At 47.8% G+C, this 17,037-nt stretch overlaps 1 protein-coding gene across 6 annotated transcripts in view; it reads right to left on the bottom strand.

The window, feature by feature from the left end:
• Positions 1-216: 216 nt before the first annotated feature.
• The window catches only part of ZHX3 (zinc fingers and homeoboxes 3), a 46,819-nt gene continuing 29,998 nt past the window's right edge, over positions 217-17,037 (bottom strand). For 3 of the 6 annotated variants that reach the window (XM_071573287.1, XM_071573291.1, XM_071573288.1), the window contains 2 exons: positions 7,093-10,031; positions 217-5,748 (listed from right to left, as the gene is read on the bottom strand). In XM_071573287.1, the coding sequence (XP_071429388.1) occupies positions 5,738-5,748; positions 7,093-9,871 (2,790 nt within the window). In that variant the 5' untranslated portion in view covers positions 9,872-10,031 and the 3' untranslated portion in view covers positions 217-5,737. Of the gene's footprint in view, positions 5,749-7,092; positions 10,032-14,834; positions 14,921-16,183; positions 16,201-16,662; positions 16,751-17,037 lie in introns of those variants that run through there. The other 3 variants (XM_071573289.1, XM_071573292.1, XM_071573290.1) reach the window with 3 other exon arrangements.

Raw genomic sequence — 17,037 nt, 5'->3', positions numbered from 1 at the left:
ACTCCTAAGACAGACATGTCTGAGCTCAGCATGCTGCTTGGTCACACACTCATGGCTTTATCCCCTGGATAAGTTTTCATGCCCTAAAAACAAAGGGCAAGCATTTGTGATGGAGCATTCCCATCCCTCTCCATACATGGGGCAGCTCCTGCTGTGATGCCCTGGGCACCACCACAGGCCTCCCCCGACCCCACTGCAAGCACCACTCAACTCATGTTTGTCTTTTACACTCTTTATTTAGGAACAACCAAAAATGTCTGGTTTCATTTCAACAAACTGTACAAGCAAGCTCTTCCCCTCGCCCACCCTCACATCCACATATACAAAAGGAAGGGAAACTTGCCGTTCACTTCTCAGAAGTGGCATTGTTGCTACAGGGAGTTCTTGCCCTCAGAATAAGAGCAGGTAAAGTCCATAGCAGGTACAAGCTACCCTAGCCCTAATAATAGCTACAGCCCACAATCACAGGCAGCTTCACTTTTTTTTTCCTCTTTAAAACCTTTACCAAAAGTAAAAATTATTTCCTGTTTCACACAATTTCCAAGATGACCATTTAAAATTGTGGTCTGGAAAAAAAAACACAGTAACAACCCCACTGGAGCCCCCCACACCTCCCCGGTACAAAGACTGTTTACACAGCAGAGCCTGCGCTCTGCTCCCTCACTGCAAGGCCACCCTTATGAAAGGTCCCATTGCAGCTACAATTACATTTTCCTTTGGATAAATCCAAGCAAAAATTCCAGGTCATTCAGCACCAGCGTGATTTCTAAATAACAGTAATTAAAAAAAAAAAAGAGACCCCATTAGGCTGACTTTGTGGTCTGCTGAGAAACAAAGTGATCAACACGCTGTTCCCAAAGTCTCTCTTTTAGTGCAATGTTAGTATGTGCAAGGGGAATCACAGCCACGTACCCATAACACCACCACGAGCCAGATGGGGCAGAAAGAAAGTGCAATTTTAGCTAAAAGTTTTCTATGCCATGGATTCCTAGCCCAAACTTCACTAGCACCAGTTAGCAAGAGTCCTCCTAACACCACCCTCCATCAGTACAGGGAAAAAGGGGCTTTAATTGTGCCATTAAAATATGGCCAATGTCAGCCAACAGAGCACTTGGGCAATAACCAGAAAACACAAAATTAAAAAAATAAAAAAATCACTGCTCAGGTAACAGAGCTCCCTTGCTCTGCTTTAAAATTTGTGATGCTAATCTAGCACTCCTGGCAGGACCACTGCAAGTAAAACATACAGCAGAAACTAAACTTCCCAATTAAAAAAAAAAAAAGGGATAGCCTGCAAATGCCTCATCCTCTTCCACGTTCCACGTGAAGTGTTGCCAAATCTTACCCTGCTAGTTTTGGGATCAGCCGAGAAGTGACACCAGAGGTTAAAGGTGAGCCGAATCACATCAGCCCTCTGATTAATTTGAAAAGAGCAAAGACAAAGTTACCAGGGCAACAGGAGAGAGCAGCAGTTTACAAGTATTTTAAATACTGTCAACATTCTAATTTGTGCCTAAGTCCTGCAAATCATCTTTCTGTTCTGATTCCCAGCTTCTGATCAGGTTTTATCTGTTATGTCCCTAAGAGAGGGACTGCAGGGAAGGCAATACAACACTTCTACATGTGATCAAACTGTTGCTTTTCAATTAAAAAAAAACAAAAAAACCCCCAACCAACCCCCTCCCAAACCCTAAATGAATAACCTGCCTTCTACAGTTTCCTTCTTCTGAACAGTCAAGGGACACTTAACAAAATTTAACCAAGCAGGTATCTTGCAGCTCCTGTGAGAGCATTCCCCAGCCAGGTTAAGGGTTTCTCTGACAGCTGCAGCAGCTGCTGCTTTTGCTGGTGGCTTCTCATGGTAACCAACCCAAACCCCTGGCAGGGAGGGGACATGAAGCCACACTAAATACCTCCGAGCACCTCTGCCCATCCTCCCACCACACTGCAGGCCTGATGTCCATCAGCTCTCACCTCACAGGCAAGCAGAAATAGGAGCCTGCAGATCATGGTTTGTTTAGTGTTCTGCATTAAAAATAAAAATTAAAAAAAAAAAGAAGAAAGAAATAAAAAAAATTATTTCCAGGATGCTCTTTATGGACCTGAAAAATAAGGTATCCAATTGGAACACAGAGCCACATCTAGTGCTGGCACAAATCAGGGGTTTGGGTTATTAAGCAATTGGATTGTGCCCTTAATCTAAGCAGTCTCAGAGACATAAGTAACAAGATTCACATGGATTAAAAATGATGGTTACTGCTGTGCCTGCCAAGCCCAAGCTCAGACACAGCTGATGGAGGTGGAGAGTATGATTTCCCTTCCTTACTGATGCTGGCTACATCACCTCGACCTTACACCCTTCCTTTCAAGTCAAGATAGTCATCTTTGATTAGATGATGATAAATATTCACACACTGTGTAGAATTGTGGTGACACTTCCTCTTAACACCACAAGAGCTGCTGCTGGGACTGTCAAGCCACCTCTCAATTTTTCCTTTCAGTTTCAGATGCAAGCACATTTCCAGTGTCCTGCACTGAAACAGAATCTGTTTGGAGATGGCACCTGCTTCTCCTTCACCACAGAGAAACAGGGGACCACAGAGCTAAACCCTCAAAAATCTTCAGCTTATACTTTTATGGAGATTTCAAGTCAACTAAAAAATGCAGATAACAAGGAATGTAGGAGTTAGAAAGGGAACTTGATCACTTTTTGATTTTTTTTTCTTGTCTCTAAATCTTACCCTCCCCACGCAATGGCGTTTGCCAGCCCCGTCGCCACGTCTGAGGGGAGTCTGCATGGAACCACTTTTAAACATTCCTCTGACCCAAAAGAAAGAAAACTCCTGCTGTGCTTGTATGAATGCATGGAGACAAAGCTCAAAAACCTCAGCAGCTTCCAACCCTCAAGGCTGGTTTTTCTGTGTACACCGGGAAATTCTCCCTCTAGCTCACAAGACTTCTTTTCAATTATTCTGGAAAACTTGCTGAATACAATCCAAGTCCAAAATATTTCAGCTAGTGCATGGAAACATGATTTGAAGGGACCAGTTCTTACCATAGTCCTTAAGCATTTCTGTAGATGGAGCGGGGAATCACTCTTCCAATTAGCCATAGGCCTTTAAGTGTACACCAAAAATCCCACAGAAAATCACCTTGAATGGGCAAACTACACTTCCAACATATTTATATAGCAAGTAGTTAGTAAAAGTGTACATTTTAATGTACATCTTAATGCAATAAAGAATCAATGGCATATCTGAACTGTATATATGTGTACTTAAACAAACCTGCATGTACATAGACACTACAGAGTAAATTGACCTACCTGTATTTGTTCTCTGAAGGTGACACTGTACATACACCCATTCTCCCAGGCCACACAACTCACAAATCTGCTTTCCAGCTCTACCACCACCCAGATTCTCCCATCGCCTGAGATATTTTAGGGTGTGCAAGATTGCACCCATGAAGATGAACCCCTGGGGCTCTGGCTGCCTCGGCAGTGCAGCCACCCCTGCTCCCCAAGGGGAGCAGAGGGGATGAGCCAACACAAAGCCAAGGTGGGATGGCTGCTGGTCACACCTCTAACCATGCCATGACCATCAGTAGTGATTCTAAAGAGAAATTTAGGGAGCCTGGTGCCACAGCAGGGTGCTCTGAGTCAGTGCCACCCCTGCTCACAGCACAGTACATCTCACCGCGATGGGATGGGTGCAGTGTGAGTGGCTGCATCCAAAACATCACCCCAGCTCAGTCTGGGGTGCAGGTCATCTCCATCTGAGGCAGATGGTCACACTTGGCCATGGAGATCATCCCCATGCATCAGGGAGCCCTATGAACTCAGGTACAGGCACCCAGCATACTCCACAAGGCGAGGGGAAGCCTCTGCCAAAGCACTGAGCAGATACAACCCCTTCTAGAAGCTGAGCAAGGCAGTCTCTTAAAGAGGAGACAAAAAAAGAATTGCAAAAGCAAGGGCAATTAAAGGTAGAAATCAGACACCATCTTTGGAAGAGGTTCTGAAAGAGCTTTTTTTGTTTTTAAACCAGATTTTTTGTAAATCTCTGGATCTGATCCTTCAGGGTTTGCTACCCACCCTCCTAATAAATATCATTTACCACCAACAATAAAGTCTCCCACATTAAAAAGCTCTCACTAAATAAAAAACTTCTACTGAAAAAGCTTGGCTGAGTTGGCTTGGCAAAAATAAGGAGCTATGACTACTCTCCATAAATACATCAGCGGATAAACACCAAAAACTATTTAAGTTAAAGGACAATGTTGGCTCCAAAACAAACCAGGAATGAACCAGCCACGAATTAATTCAAACTAGAAACTTAAATAAAGTTTCTAACCACTCAAAGGCAGCAAAGCTCTGGAAGAGCCTTCCAAGAGCAAAAGTGAAGGCAAGACGTGGAACCAGTTTGGGGCTGGGATTTGATTAGCTTGTGACAGAATGGTCTGACACAGCATTTGGCTGGACTATTCAGCTCAAGTTTCCCTTCCAGACCCTGTTTTCTATCAGAAGAGAATATTTAAAAAAATAAATCTTCAAGCAGCTGCATCACACAGCAACCACACAGGACAACACACATTAAAAATGTACAGGTACCAGGCAGCAGGCAGGTTAACTGGGAAATTTATTTTGCTATTTTGCCAGAAATATTGCACATGGCCTGGATAAAGGGAAAAAAAAGGGAAAAAAAAGAAAGAAAAAAAGACTGGAACAAACACTCGAAGTCACCAGCAGTGCTGCAGGAGGGCCTGCCATGTAGGGCTGCAAGAAGGAAACTTCCTGATTGCAGCAGAGCTGCTGTCTCACTGATCCCTTGGAGACAAAAATTACTTGAACCACTCACAGCCACGCTGCGATTCTCTGTGTTTGTTCTCTGAAGAACAGCCTGTTCTCTCTGAACAATGAAAAGGATTCCAGGTCAGGATGCAAAAATTATTATGTGCTAGTTCTCAGTGATTAAAGAGAGACTTGGAGATTTAATAGCCTGCTACAGTCAGTCTCCAGGAGCACAAGGGAAAGTGTTCTAGCCAGCAAGGGACAAAATGACACCAAACTGCTGCGTTGCCTGGGTCTGGGAACCTGCTATTTATCAGAACAATGCTGACTATAACCTCCTCTGTAGGGATAAGACTCTCACTCAGCTCTTAAATTCAAGACTGGCAGTTTTCTTCTCAGATCCCTTTCCTTTCCTAACACACAAACACTTGTGTGCCCACAAAGCCCTTCAATGCCAGGGCTCAAGGACCACAAAGAGGATAGATGCAGCCATGCCAACCTTTAGAGAACAAACACCTTAACGAACAGATGAAAAAAAAAAAGAAACAAGTACTATGCCATGATAGTCCATATCTAAGCAATGACCTTGTTTACACAATGTCTGAGATTTGTTATGCTTGTATAGGCAGCTGTAGGCATCGGTATATGAATATGAAATCTGAAAGTCTGTCACTGGAAAGCAAACAGGAGCATCCTATTTCCTGGTGCAAGCTGAGCCCCTGCCTGTGCCAGCCCTCAGCCGTGTCCTCGGCTGGGCCACCGAGAGCTTGGCACCGAGTGCCCAGTTTTTGCACATATGCTGCACTCAAAGGTCTCATTTATGGCAGTGCTTCATCACCACATCCTGCTCCTCAGGTTTGGTTCAGGCCGGCCCGTGGGTTTCTTAAAGATCACAAATTTCTTCTCAAGAGTAAGAGCGGATCCTCCGGGGCTGGTGGTTCCAGTTCACTCTGTTTCTGAAAAAGAAAGAGAGGTGTCAGATGCTCCAGCTCACCGCAAGGGCCTGCAACCCAGGTGGGGTGCTCGGTGGGGAGAAAGGGGTGCAGAAGTGCCCTCAGGATGGGCAAAGTTGGGAGCCTTGGTGTAGTCAGCTGTGGAAAAGAGCTAGTCCCATTCAGAGGGGCCAGGAAACCCAAAATCCTTGTGGGAGAGCATCTGGGCTTTGGCCCATGGCAGGGCTAAGGAGAGATGCAGCTTGCAGCAGTCCAAAGCTGTGAATCCTTGCAGAGCACCCCTCCTGCCTCTGTGCCATGAGGGGTGATGGGACTGGGTGGCACAAAGCCACACTTGGAGGGTGCTTTGCCATGTCCCTGGCATGGGCAAAAGAGCTGCCCCGCTACCAGTCCCCAAACCCACCACTCCCCAGCAAAACACATGGGGTGATGCACACCCATACCCCACCTCCTCCAAATTAGATGGACGAGGGAAGCAATGAATTTTACTTGAATTTTATAACATATTTTTTTAAGACCTGCAGCCACGGCAGAGGTGTGTGCAAAGCTCCAAAGCAAGACAGTGAGGCCAGGGAAGATCCCAGCTGGCCAGTGAGGGGCTACATGTATGGACCATGGTGGGACAGGGACAGCGCTTGGTGGGAACTTGCCAGGGAGGAAGCTGTCCCCAGCTGCAGTGCAGAAGAACCCACAGAAGGCTTGGAAAGCACCTCTCCTCCACACACACATGCACAGACACACCTCTTCCCTGAGTCCTGGAGAAGGGGTAGGGCCAGCAGCTGGAAACACCAGCCCTCCATGTCCTCTCCCTTCTTGCAGCCCCCAATCTTCACTACCCAAGCCTTGCTCCATGCCAAACAAGGATGCTCACATCTCAAGAGCTGGCAGCAGGAGAGGGAAGGGCAAGCAGGGGTTGTGTTGGCTGCCCAAGCCCAGGTCAGGGTATGGAGGAGATAGTGGCACAGGACAAGCAGCCAGATCCTTCTTCCCAAATACCCATCCCCATCCTAAATCCACGTGTCGTTTTCCCACAGGGCACGTAAAAGAACCAGACACTGCTACTGTCTTACTTAGGCTTGAAATAAAGCCAGGATGTGGCTTCTGAGTGATGCCAGCACACAGTGACCAAGGCACAAAGGGGCAGGCAGGTGGTGGCACCTGTGTCATCCTGCTTAACTCTCCTCATCCTCCTTCCTTTCCCTGCTTCTTCACAGGGAGAGTTTCTTACCGCTTCCTCAGTTAAATCTCAAGCACAAAACCCTTCCCTGAAGTCTGTTTACCGAACAGGACAGGCCCAGTGCCCCCTGCCCACCCAACCCCGCCATGGAGCCAAGGCAGGGACCTTACCCAGCCGCGTGGCGGGCGGTGGGCCGGGGGCATCGGAGATCGCGGCACTGCCCTCCAGCCCGACCGGCTCCCACGCCTCGCTGCTCTCCGACGCCTCCGCGCCGGCTTCGCACGGCCCTTTCCGGCTCCCTGATGCCTTGCCCGCACAGGCCTCCTCGGAGCCGCAGCCCCTGCCTTCCTCCTCTGCCTTCATCGCAAACCACACCTTGAGCTGCTGGGCGCCAAGGCGGGAGCGCTCGCACAGGCCGGGCACGTCCTCCTCCCGCAGCCCCTTGTGCTTCTCGTAGTAGTCCTCCAGCACCTCCCGGCTGGCAGGGCTGACCTCCACCAGCCCCGGGGGGAACACCCCCCGCCGGTAGTTCTCATACCACTTCAGCTGCCCATTCTTGTAGCCATATCGGCTGTCCCCGAACCAGCGAATGACCTCGGCCCGCGGCAGGCCCGTCTGGGACACGATGGCGTCATACTCCTGGTTCGTGGGACGCTGGGTCTGCACAAACATTTGCTTCAGCAGATGCCGCTGCTGGGCAGTTTTTTTGAAGTTCAGTTTGGTTTTGGGAGGGGTGGGCGGCCTGCTGGAGCTGCCATCCCCCTTCTCGTTTGCGCCGGTCCCCGGTACCTCATTTTTGCCGTTGGACTCGGTCACTCGCAGGTTCTTCAGGTTGATTTTGATGGGACTCACCTTCCGCTCCGCAGAGTTTGGGTTGGTGCCGGAGGCGTCGACTGAGCCATTTTCACTCGCAGCCCTCTGCTCGTCTGAAGAGTCCTCCCCTTCCCCACTGCCATTCTCTGCCTCCTCCTCCTCCTGCTGTTGAGTCACCTCCTCCACTTGCTTATTTTCCTCCACCACCTTCTTCTTCCTCCTCTCCGAGAACCAGCTGTCGATCTCCCTCCGCGTCATCTTCGTTTCCCCCCTCAGGCGGTTCACCTCTTCCTCTGCAGGAAGAGGATTTTGGGCAAAACTGCTCTCCAGGGCCTTCAGCTGCTCCGGCGCCCTCTCCTTGTACTTGGTTGGGGTGAAGTCGGGCGCCTGGTGCCACGACTGCCGTCGTGGTGGGTGCTGAGGGGCCGGCGTGGCTGCCGCCGCTGCAGGGCTCAGCTCAGCTCCTCTGGGAGGGACATCAAAGGTGATTTCAGGCAGGGAATCAAGAGCACTGTCTCCAGGGAAGACGGCCCGGCCACCTCTCACATTCCTGTAGTGGTACCTCCTATCGCTGAACCATTTTCGAATCTCCTTGGTGGACAAGCCTGTGATCTTTGTCAGCCGCTCAACTTCAGCCTGTCCAGGGAACTGGTTTCTGCAGAAACTGCCTTTCAGGGCTGAGAGCTGCTCGTGGGACTTCTTGTTTTTGTAGACATTGGGATCCAGGAAGGTTTGCGAGGAGATGGCAGGGCAGGCAGTGAGCAGCGACTGGGCGCTGTTGACCACCTTCACTCCCGAGGCGCTGCTGGAGCTCACCGTGCTGTGCTGCGCCGCCGGCTGCGGCTTGGGGACAGAAGTCACTGCCAAGGTGAAGGAGGAGCTGGTGCCCTTCAGCCCGTTTGCCATGATGGGCTGTGTGACCAGCAGCCCCCCCGTCCCCTCCGGCTGCCCCACCACATGGCCTGGTAAAGTCGCCTGGATAAGATGGGGGACACTCCCAGGATTCGCAACCAGCGGCGTGTTCAAAACTGTAATGGTGGGTTGTGGCACAGACTGAATAACAGTGTTGAACATCTTCTTCCTGGCATCTTCAATCTCCTCTGGTGACCAGCTGATGCCCTGCTTCAGCCTCTGGGCAGTGAACCAGATCTTCAGCTGTTCTTCTGGGTACTTGGTCACCACAGTCAAGTAGCAGAGCTCGGCTTTGGTGGGATAGGGGAATTTGTGGAAAGAGTTTTTCAGGAAGCTGTTGGAGTCCATGGCTGCATTGTATGTTGGAATGCTGCTCAGGGGAATCATCACCTTAGGAAGGGACTTGGATGTAGGTAGCTGCTGATGCAATGGGGGTTGCTGCTGCAGCGACACAAGTTGTGCAACACCTGCCTGCAGAACAGGCACATTTCCTATGATGGAGCCATTCACTATGTGGGAGGATTTTGTGGAACTTGCCATGGGCTGGCTGACCGGCACAGACCCGTTTGGGAACGAATGCTCCCCATCCTTCACCTCCGACTCACCACCCAACTGACTTGACACATTCTCCTTCAGTGTGTGGATTTTTTTGGCCTCGGGTTTACCTTTCATTATCTTCATGATGGGGGTTTTGGTAATGATAATTTCAGACTGGCCGTCTGCCCCCTCTTCAGGGACCTCTCCTGGAAGGTCGTGGCTGCTGGTGGCTTCACAGAGACTTTGCTCCACGGTTGTACGACTGTCCTGCTTAGCCACTCTCCAGACAAAGCCTGTCTCACCAGCGTGTGACTCCGAGTTGTGGTGTGAGAGCCCTTCGTGGCTGTTTGCCAGGAAGCTGCACGGAACACACGCGAACGCTGGGTCTTTGCTAAAGTCCAAGTGCTCAGAGTCCAAGTGCCCAAAGAACTGATGAACGTCTTGAGATCCAAAGTCACAAGACTTGCAGATATAAGTGTCACTATCGGCAATACTGCGGTGCCCATTGGACAAAGCTCCATTATTACTGTTACTGGCACCAACATCACTCCCTGTTGCCCCTTCCACAGGAGCCTCTTGTTGTGTTCCTTCACGATCATCTTCCGCAGCATCCTGCTCAGTCTCCTGAAGCACCAGTGTTTTCACTGGTATCATGCAGGGAGTTGTGGATTTCCTTTTGCTAGCCATCACTGAGATTGATCCAGATGATTATTTTTCTTTTATTTAAATTAAATTCAAATTTAAAAAGCACTATTGCAAGTGCTCTGCGGTCCAGATTCCAGCAAATTCATGATGTACCAAGGAACTGTTGTTAAATGTTGACAAATGTTCATATTTGCCACTGAACCTGAGGACAAAGAGAGGGAGGAGAGGTTAGTTCCTCTGGGAGTCAAGTATCCTGGTATTTAACTGTTTCCTTCAATAAGTCATTTTCAGTCTCTTTCACTTGAAAAATTTAACCTGACCTTGGATTTACTGTATCTTCACACCTACAGCCAATGAATTACCAGTTTAAAAACAAACACACACGCCTGTTTTGCAGCCTACATCAAATTCTCATTTGAGGAGGAAAACTCATCCATGGTGTCACAACCCATCCATGGTGTTTTGGCAGGGAGAGCAAAGCCTGGGCTCCCTGTGTGCCCGGGGTCCCAGCTCCACCCCACAGAGGAGGGGATACCAGGCAAGGTCACCTTGGAAAGCCACCCGCTTTCCATCAGAAAAACCTGATGAAAAATCTGCACATTCCCCACAGAACACTTCAGTTTCTTCAAAATCAGCATTTTCCATCCGTCCCGTTGGGAAGTTTCTTGCCAGCTCAGAGCACTGCACCTGTGCCAAGAGCCTCTGCCTCAGACACCCAGAGCTCTGCTGCAGGGAGCGAGGAGGCTGCAGACAGGAACACATATTTTAGCTCTCCTTGCTCAGCAAGCCTTCAAAGCATTTGGGAGATTCCCTTCCCACCCTGTGCACACTTCATTACTGTTTCAACAGCATCTGTGAGCCTTCATCTGCTGCTGCAAGAGAAGGCAGAGCCTCTAAAACTCAAGGGCAGCATCAAAATGTTCCTGGTCCTCAGCCTTCCCCTCCCACCCCCTCTGCAGCTTTTGGCACCCACACCACTCAACGCACTGGGGATCTTCCCTAAGAAAGTGTAATTTCTTGTCAGTGCAAGTCCATCTTGCTGGTCTTGGGATGACCAGAGATTTGTCACATTTAAAAACAAAAAAACCACACAAAACTCCAAACAAAGAAACAAAAAAAGAAGTATTTTTTTCTGTTTTGTTTTTGGCGTTTTGTTGGGGGTTTTTTTGGTGTTTTGTTTTGGGGTTGTTGTTTGGGGGTTTTTTGTTTTTATTGCCCCCTGAAACTAAAGCAGATCCCAAACTGCTCCAGCCTGTGGAAGGCCAGAGAACTGGGCAGGACATTGGCCGTAACCTTATTCCTGGCCTGATGTAACCTCTCCATGTGCACAGTGAATGCTCCGTGCCCGAGATCATGACCCAAGGGCAGTAAAGCTGCAGTCGCTGGCACCAGGAATCACCTGCTTGGTGGGGACATCCCTCTGTCAACCTTTTCTACAGCAACTCTGCCTTTTTTTTCCCCTCTTAAAAAGAGGGCTAAAACTGTATTTTTCCAGACTGCAAGGTCACTTGGAAGCATATGGAGGCACTGATTCATATTACAAAGACTCTGTGCCAGATTTTTCTGGGATTTACAGTAACAGCAACAGAGCTTCATAAAAACACTCATAAAAACTTGAACTTAAAAAAAAATCGCTTACCATCCTAAGGGATGACTCACAGAGGTAACTCCTATCAGTTACACCAGTTGTGCACCAGTAGCGTTCTCAGATCAGATATTTGGAGCTGATCTCATGCACTGAGAAATGCAGATCGGGCAAATGACTTGGTGGTGCTTATGCAATACCTCCTGTGCTTAGTTTTGTCCGTCGTTTTTAGAACAGAGGAATGAAAGGCCCTCATAAACAAAAAAAAAGGAAAAAAATCTGGAATGGAGGAAGTACAATTTGACCTCCTTAACTTTATTGGATTTTTTTTTTTATTTATTCTGAAAGATGACATAATTTTTTCCAAATGGGAGAGCCTGGATGGGCAGCTCTGGCCTCAGCAACTCTCAGGCACCGTTTGAAAGACTGATGGGAAAACGTAACTTCCCGTTAATGTGGGCTGATCTGAGATTACAAAACAGTCCTGTAAATAGTGTTAGTCATCACTGAACTTGGCATCAGAAAAGACTGCTTGCTATGCTAAAGCATTGTGAAGAGCAAGAAATTATAACTTTTTTAGAAGTATCTATAAATAAAACAGGTATTAAAGCTGTGAGCTGGATTTAGACAGCGAGGACTGCATGTCTCAATACCTGCTTTATGCCACTCTCATCCCACCTTCTTGTGGTTACTCCTTCCCTCTGCAGAGGGCCAGAAAGTTATCCATTAGCATTAGCAAGTGGAATACTTGGATGGCTATGAATGGGCTGTGCTATTGAGAGGGGAACAGTGTCCATTTGACACCAATCCTGAGATCCTCATTTTTGATGCTAAGTTAAATATTACACAGTCCAGCAGGGCGAAATGACCTTTCCAAGTCGAGTCAATTAGGGAAAAAAACAATAAGACCATCCTGAAAACTATAAAATACAGCTGAGAGAAATTTCATCTCAGGGAGGCAATGGCAAAAGAGAATTCTTTCATTTTATCCTGCCACTTTTACACAGAGAGAAGCCGCTGGGCACTCTGCAAGCTTCTTCCTTTCCAGCAAACTCCAGACAGAGATCCAGTTCAAGTTCCCATTACTGAGACAGCTCGAGTCCCAGATGGATCTTACCTAGGGTTTATGGAGTCGCCAGATATCAAAAAAGATGATTTTTATCTGTCAACAGAGTAAATTTGATACAGAGCAGCAGCAATACACAAAGCCCCCCATTGTGCCCTGTTAACAAAGTGCCTCTCCCAAGCACTCCATCGCTATTATTTTGGGTAAATGTGAACAGCCTGACCCACCTACAGAGAACCTAAAAGCTCTGCATTTCATTTACCAGCACATTTGCATCGAACCCTGTGCTCTTTCCAACAACTTTCCTTAAAAATGCAATCAAAGCAGCCCCAGCCACCACAGCTCTCCTGCAGGGCTCCAATATTAATGCCACCTGAGAACACAGATTGCAAATTTAGCTGGAAGTGAATCACAGTGGCAATTTACTGGCAAAAAAAAAATTAATCAAGTGTACTGTTTGTCCATTTCATTTCCATGGAACAGTTGCATAACCACATGTTGGGACCGTGTTTTATTCACTGCTCACCTTCTGGAATGCACTTAATACTTTAATACACTGCTAATATATAACAGAACGGATAATTCAACTATTTCTTCATCATTAAAGTAAGTGAGGCTGTTTTAATGGATAGGGTAAATTAACGGCAGAAAAATTAATCAGTTGAAAAACATCCTTACATCTAATCTCCGTAGATAAACCACCCCTGCAGATGCCTCAGATCCATCTGCACAGACCTGAGTGAAGAAATCTATTTCCTATGTATTGTTTTATGATTAACTGGATCAACAAGACATTAACTGAATGGAAGAGCTACCTTGCAGCCAGGAAGACAAAGGAATTGTACTTAAATTCATGGGGTTTATTTCATTTATACCTGCTAATTTCCCAGCAAGGCAGCAGAGTAAGCAAGGCAAATGAGTGGTGCATCTAAGCCTGTCACTGCTGTTGGAAATTTGAGGGAAAGCTGACTTAAAGCAGAGTCAAATTAATTCTGTGATGCTCACAGAGATGCTAATATCAGAAAGAAAGGTGGCCTAAAGGCTACTTTGGCTACATGCAATTCAGAAAATCACGACAGAGGAGGAAAATGGAAACTGTAAAATCCATGATCCCAATCCATGGGAACAGGGCACCAGTTCTGCTACGGACAGCCCAAAACCTACAGAACTGCTACGATCAACCCCCTCCTGCAATGCTCCCAACCAACCCTCTCTCCTCCAAGCACAGCACCCTTCCCAGCCTCATCAGCAGCTCCAGGTACACACCACCAACACTCTGCAGAGCAGCTTTGCCTCCACTGAGGGAAACAATGCTCAGACTGCTCACAGTGAGCTTTGCAATTGCAGAAAATTTACTTCTGCAGAGATTAACAAAGGGAGGTTTCGAAATCTGCACTGCTGAGTATGAACTTTCAGCTTTTTCCAGCTTGGCTGGATATAACTGGTTTGGTTTTAAATGTTTCACTGAATTAACGAGTTAGGTTGTTAATGCAAAACATTCCTCCTGCACAGTGCCAAGGTCCCCAGTTAGAAGATTAATTTTTGTGACCTTTTGCAAACCTCGCCTCGAAACAACAACCAGAAAACCCACAAGGCACAGCATCACCAGCCAGGACACAGCAGATCCAGCCCCACCACCCGGGCACAGAGATGCCAGGACAGCTGCCCTCCCCTGCCCCCAGCCCAGCCAGCTCCCGGGTGCCAATGCTGACACCAGGGACAAAGCTCCATGCAGACACAAAGGATGGCTACGTGCTCTGTGGGCTCTGGTGCTCTGCTGAAGAGTGAATGCTCCGTTAAAATAAAATGAAATTAATAAAAAATTATATTTTAAAAAAATCAGCACCAAAATAGACGTAAAATAACAGTTTTCTCAACACTTTCAGGGCCTGCTAGGCAGGCAGACAGGCTCCCCAGGTCAGAGACAAAGTTGATGTTTCTGTCTCATATGGAGCCAAGCACAATATTGGCACTTTAAATAAAAGCGGTTTGTTTTTAAACTGAAACTCTGCAGGCCAGGCTGATAGCATCATGTGGGGGAAAAGAGGGGAAAAAACATGAAAGGAGGAAAAAAAAAGTTGACGTTTTTGAGTTTTTGTCTTTCCCCATCAGGCTCTATCTCCAGCCAGGTCCAGAAGACATCCACACGTCTCTGGGAATTCCACACATGACTTCCCAGCTCCCACTGCAATTAGCAAGGTCATTAAATAAATTTTTCCTGTGGCCAGCACCAGCAACTGGGTGCTCACTGCCGCAGCCAGACCTGAGGGCTGAGTCACCTTCCCCTTCCCACCACCACACATCCCACCATGTGTTGCAGCAGGTCCCCCCAGCATGACAGACACCCCGTTTACCTGGGGCAGCACTGGGTGCCAGCTCAGCCTGGGACTGGGTACTGGGAAGGGAAGGAAAAACAGCTCCGTGGCCACCCTGTTGCCAGCCATGGCAGTCCTGGGACTCTTTCTCTTTGGCTGGGCATTAACATTCATTCTCCACTTGGCGTCTGTTCATGAAAAGCCATGTAGGAGTTTCACCAGGTTGATTAATTTATTGCCAAAACATGCCCGGTGGGGGCTATTGCCAATCCATTCTAGGGACACACTACTGTGTGGATGGACAGGCTCTGGTTACTCAGTAAAGACCTCTCCAGGCTACATCCCCATGATTCAATACAGATGGACACAGTCAGAGGGAACAGACCACCTCTGCACAGAAACTTCCAAGGTGTGGATGGGACCTCTCTTTTAGCTGAGCCAGCACAGCTCTCTGACAGAGAACAAAAGGCAAGATTTGACAGGGCTGAGCTCCTCCGTTTCCAGTCTGTGGCTGTGCATCCCAGCTAGTGGGAGTTCAGCATCCTCCCTGAATATCTCTGCAAAGGCTGCAGCTGGGAGGAAGTCACAGGATGGGAACATCTCCAGCAGCCTAAAAATGCCAGCAGCAGAGCATCACCCCAGCCCCAGAACACATCTCCAGCCCCTGCCCAGGACTGGCACCTGGAGACAGCATTTGTCACCCAGAGTATGGTTCATAATCCAGACCAAACTCATGACACACTTAATTCTTTTGGGGTTTAACCCCATATAGGACTGCAAGTCCCCATCAATGAGATTTTCCCCTCCAGAATAGATTGGTACCACACTAACCCTGCAGGCACTCAGACCTCAGGTGATTTCAACACAAACAAGGAGAACACAATAACCACAATCCCAAAGAGGCCACACAGGCACGAAAAGCCTCTTCACATCTTACTATTTTGTGCTGCAAAAATGTACAAACACAAGCACAAATTTCAGCAGTTTTGAGCTTCAAGCAGCACCACAGTCAACATTTGTACTAAGGAACAATTTCTCTTTATACCAACCGGTCAGGCTGCTTTGTAGCTTAAGCCTGGCTTTGAAACGGCGGGTACAGCCTAAATGCAGTGGAAGCCGGTTGACCGAACAATCGTATTCATTCTCCATTCCTTGGCAGGCCTAGAGCAGAAAAGCGTCTTTTCCATTTAGGCCAGTTAAACAGAGCTATTCATTAAAATTTCACCCTTCTCTAAACTGCTGGACTTCTCCATTTAAAATCTGCCTTTAAGAGAAGACCTCTCTCCTCTGCCCCACAACACTCCTCATCCCCGTCTCAAGCTGTCACCCATTTCCAAGCTGTTCCCATTTCGGATTGCTCTGGTGCTCCCCTACCAGCAGCACCTCACCTGTGTGTTGGCACCTGGGCAGAGGATGCCTCAGCACTTGGGGACTAATGGCAGCTACCTCTGCTTTTTTTTTTTTCCCCACACAAGCACAAAACTGAGCAAGATGGAAGGTTAGAAAGGGCTGACTGAAACAGAACACGATTACAGTATAAAAATAGGTCACTGGGATAATATAACCTTTAGACTATTGGCAATGTGCCCCCCTTAGAGACAAGCCTGTGTGCTACATTTCAGGAGAATGTGAGGAATAAAAAACAACCACAACACACATCCAAACAAAACCACTGATCATCCCTTGGAGCTTTGCGTGCTTCTGTTTGAACATCGCTAACATTAATTCACTCCTTTTCCTCTGCCCTCATCCATTTGATTGAGCACAAAATAAACGTTATGCAATCACACCATTAACATCTTCCAAAAAAGTAATAATCTCTTTTGGCATAGAGGCTTCATTACAGATTTGCTCCGTGTTACACTACCTTAGCAGAGTTCAGTCCCAGCATCCCAGGGACCCACCTCCACAGCTTCAATCCTCACATTTTATCCATGTTGCAAAACATTCCTGGCATTCCCCCAAAGGAAAAGGTCCAGCAGACAGAAAATCATGTCTCGACAGAACCAGCTCCAAGGTTAGCACTACCAGCAGAGGACACCACACAGCACTAATGAAGCTTCAAGTAGTCCCTCAGCTCATCCTTATCTGGGTCTCCCATCACCGTGCACTCAGCCAGTGAATGCCAGTGGGGCAGTTTGTGCCTGAACAGAACGGCATGGTCATGCTTATAAAACACACAGGAGGTCCCATTTCAGCCCCTTATGCTTTCTCTAGGAGGTTTTCTCTTTGCTGGCATTGC

This window comes from Pithys albifrons, chromosome 18, assembly GCF_047495875.1.
Source record: "Pithys albifrons albifrons isolate INPA30051 chromosome 18, PitAlb_v1, whole genome shotgun sequence".
Taxonomy (NCBI): domain Eukaryota; kingdom Metazoa; phylum Chordata; class Aves; order Passeriformes; family Thamnophilidae; genus Pithys; species Pithys albifrons.
Note: the sequence above shows the minus strand (reverse complement) of the source record. Positions and strands in the feature narration are given on the sequence as shown.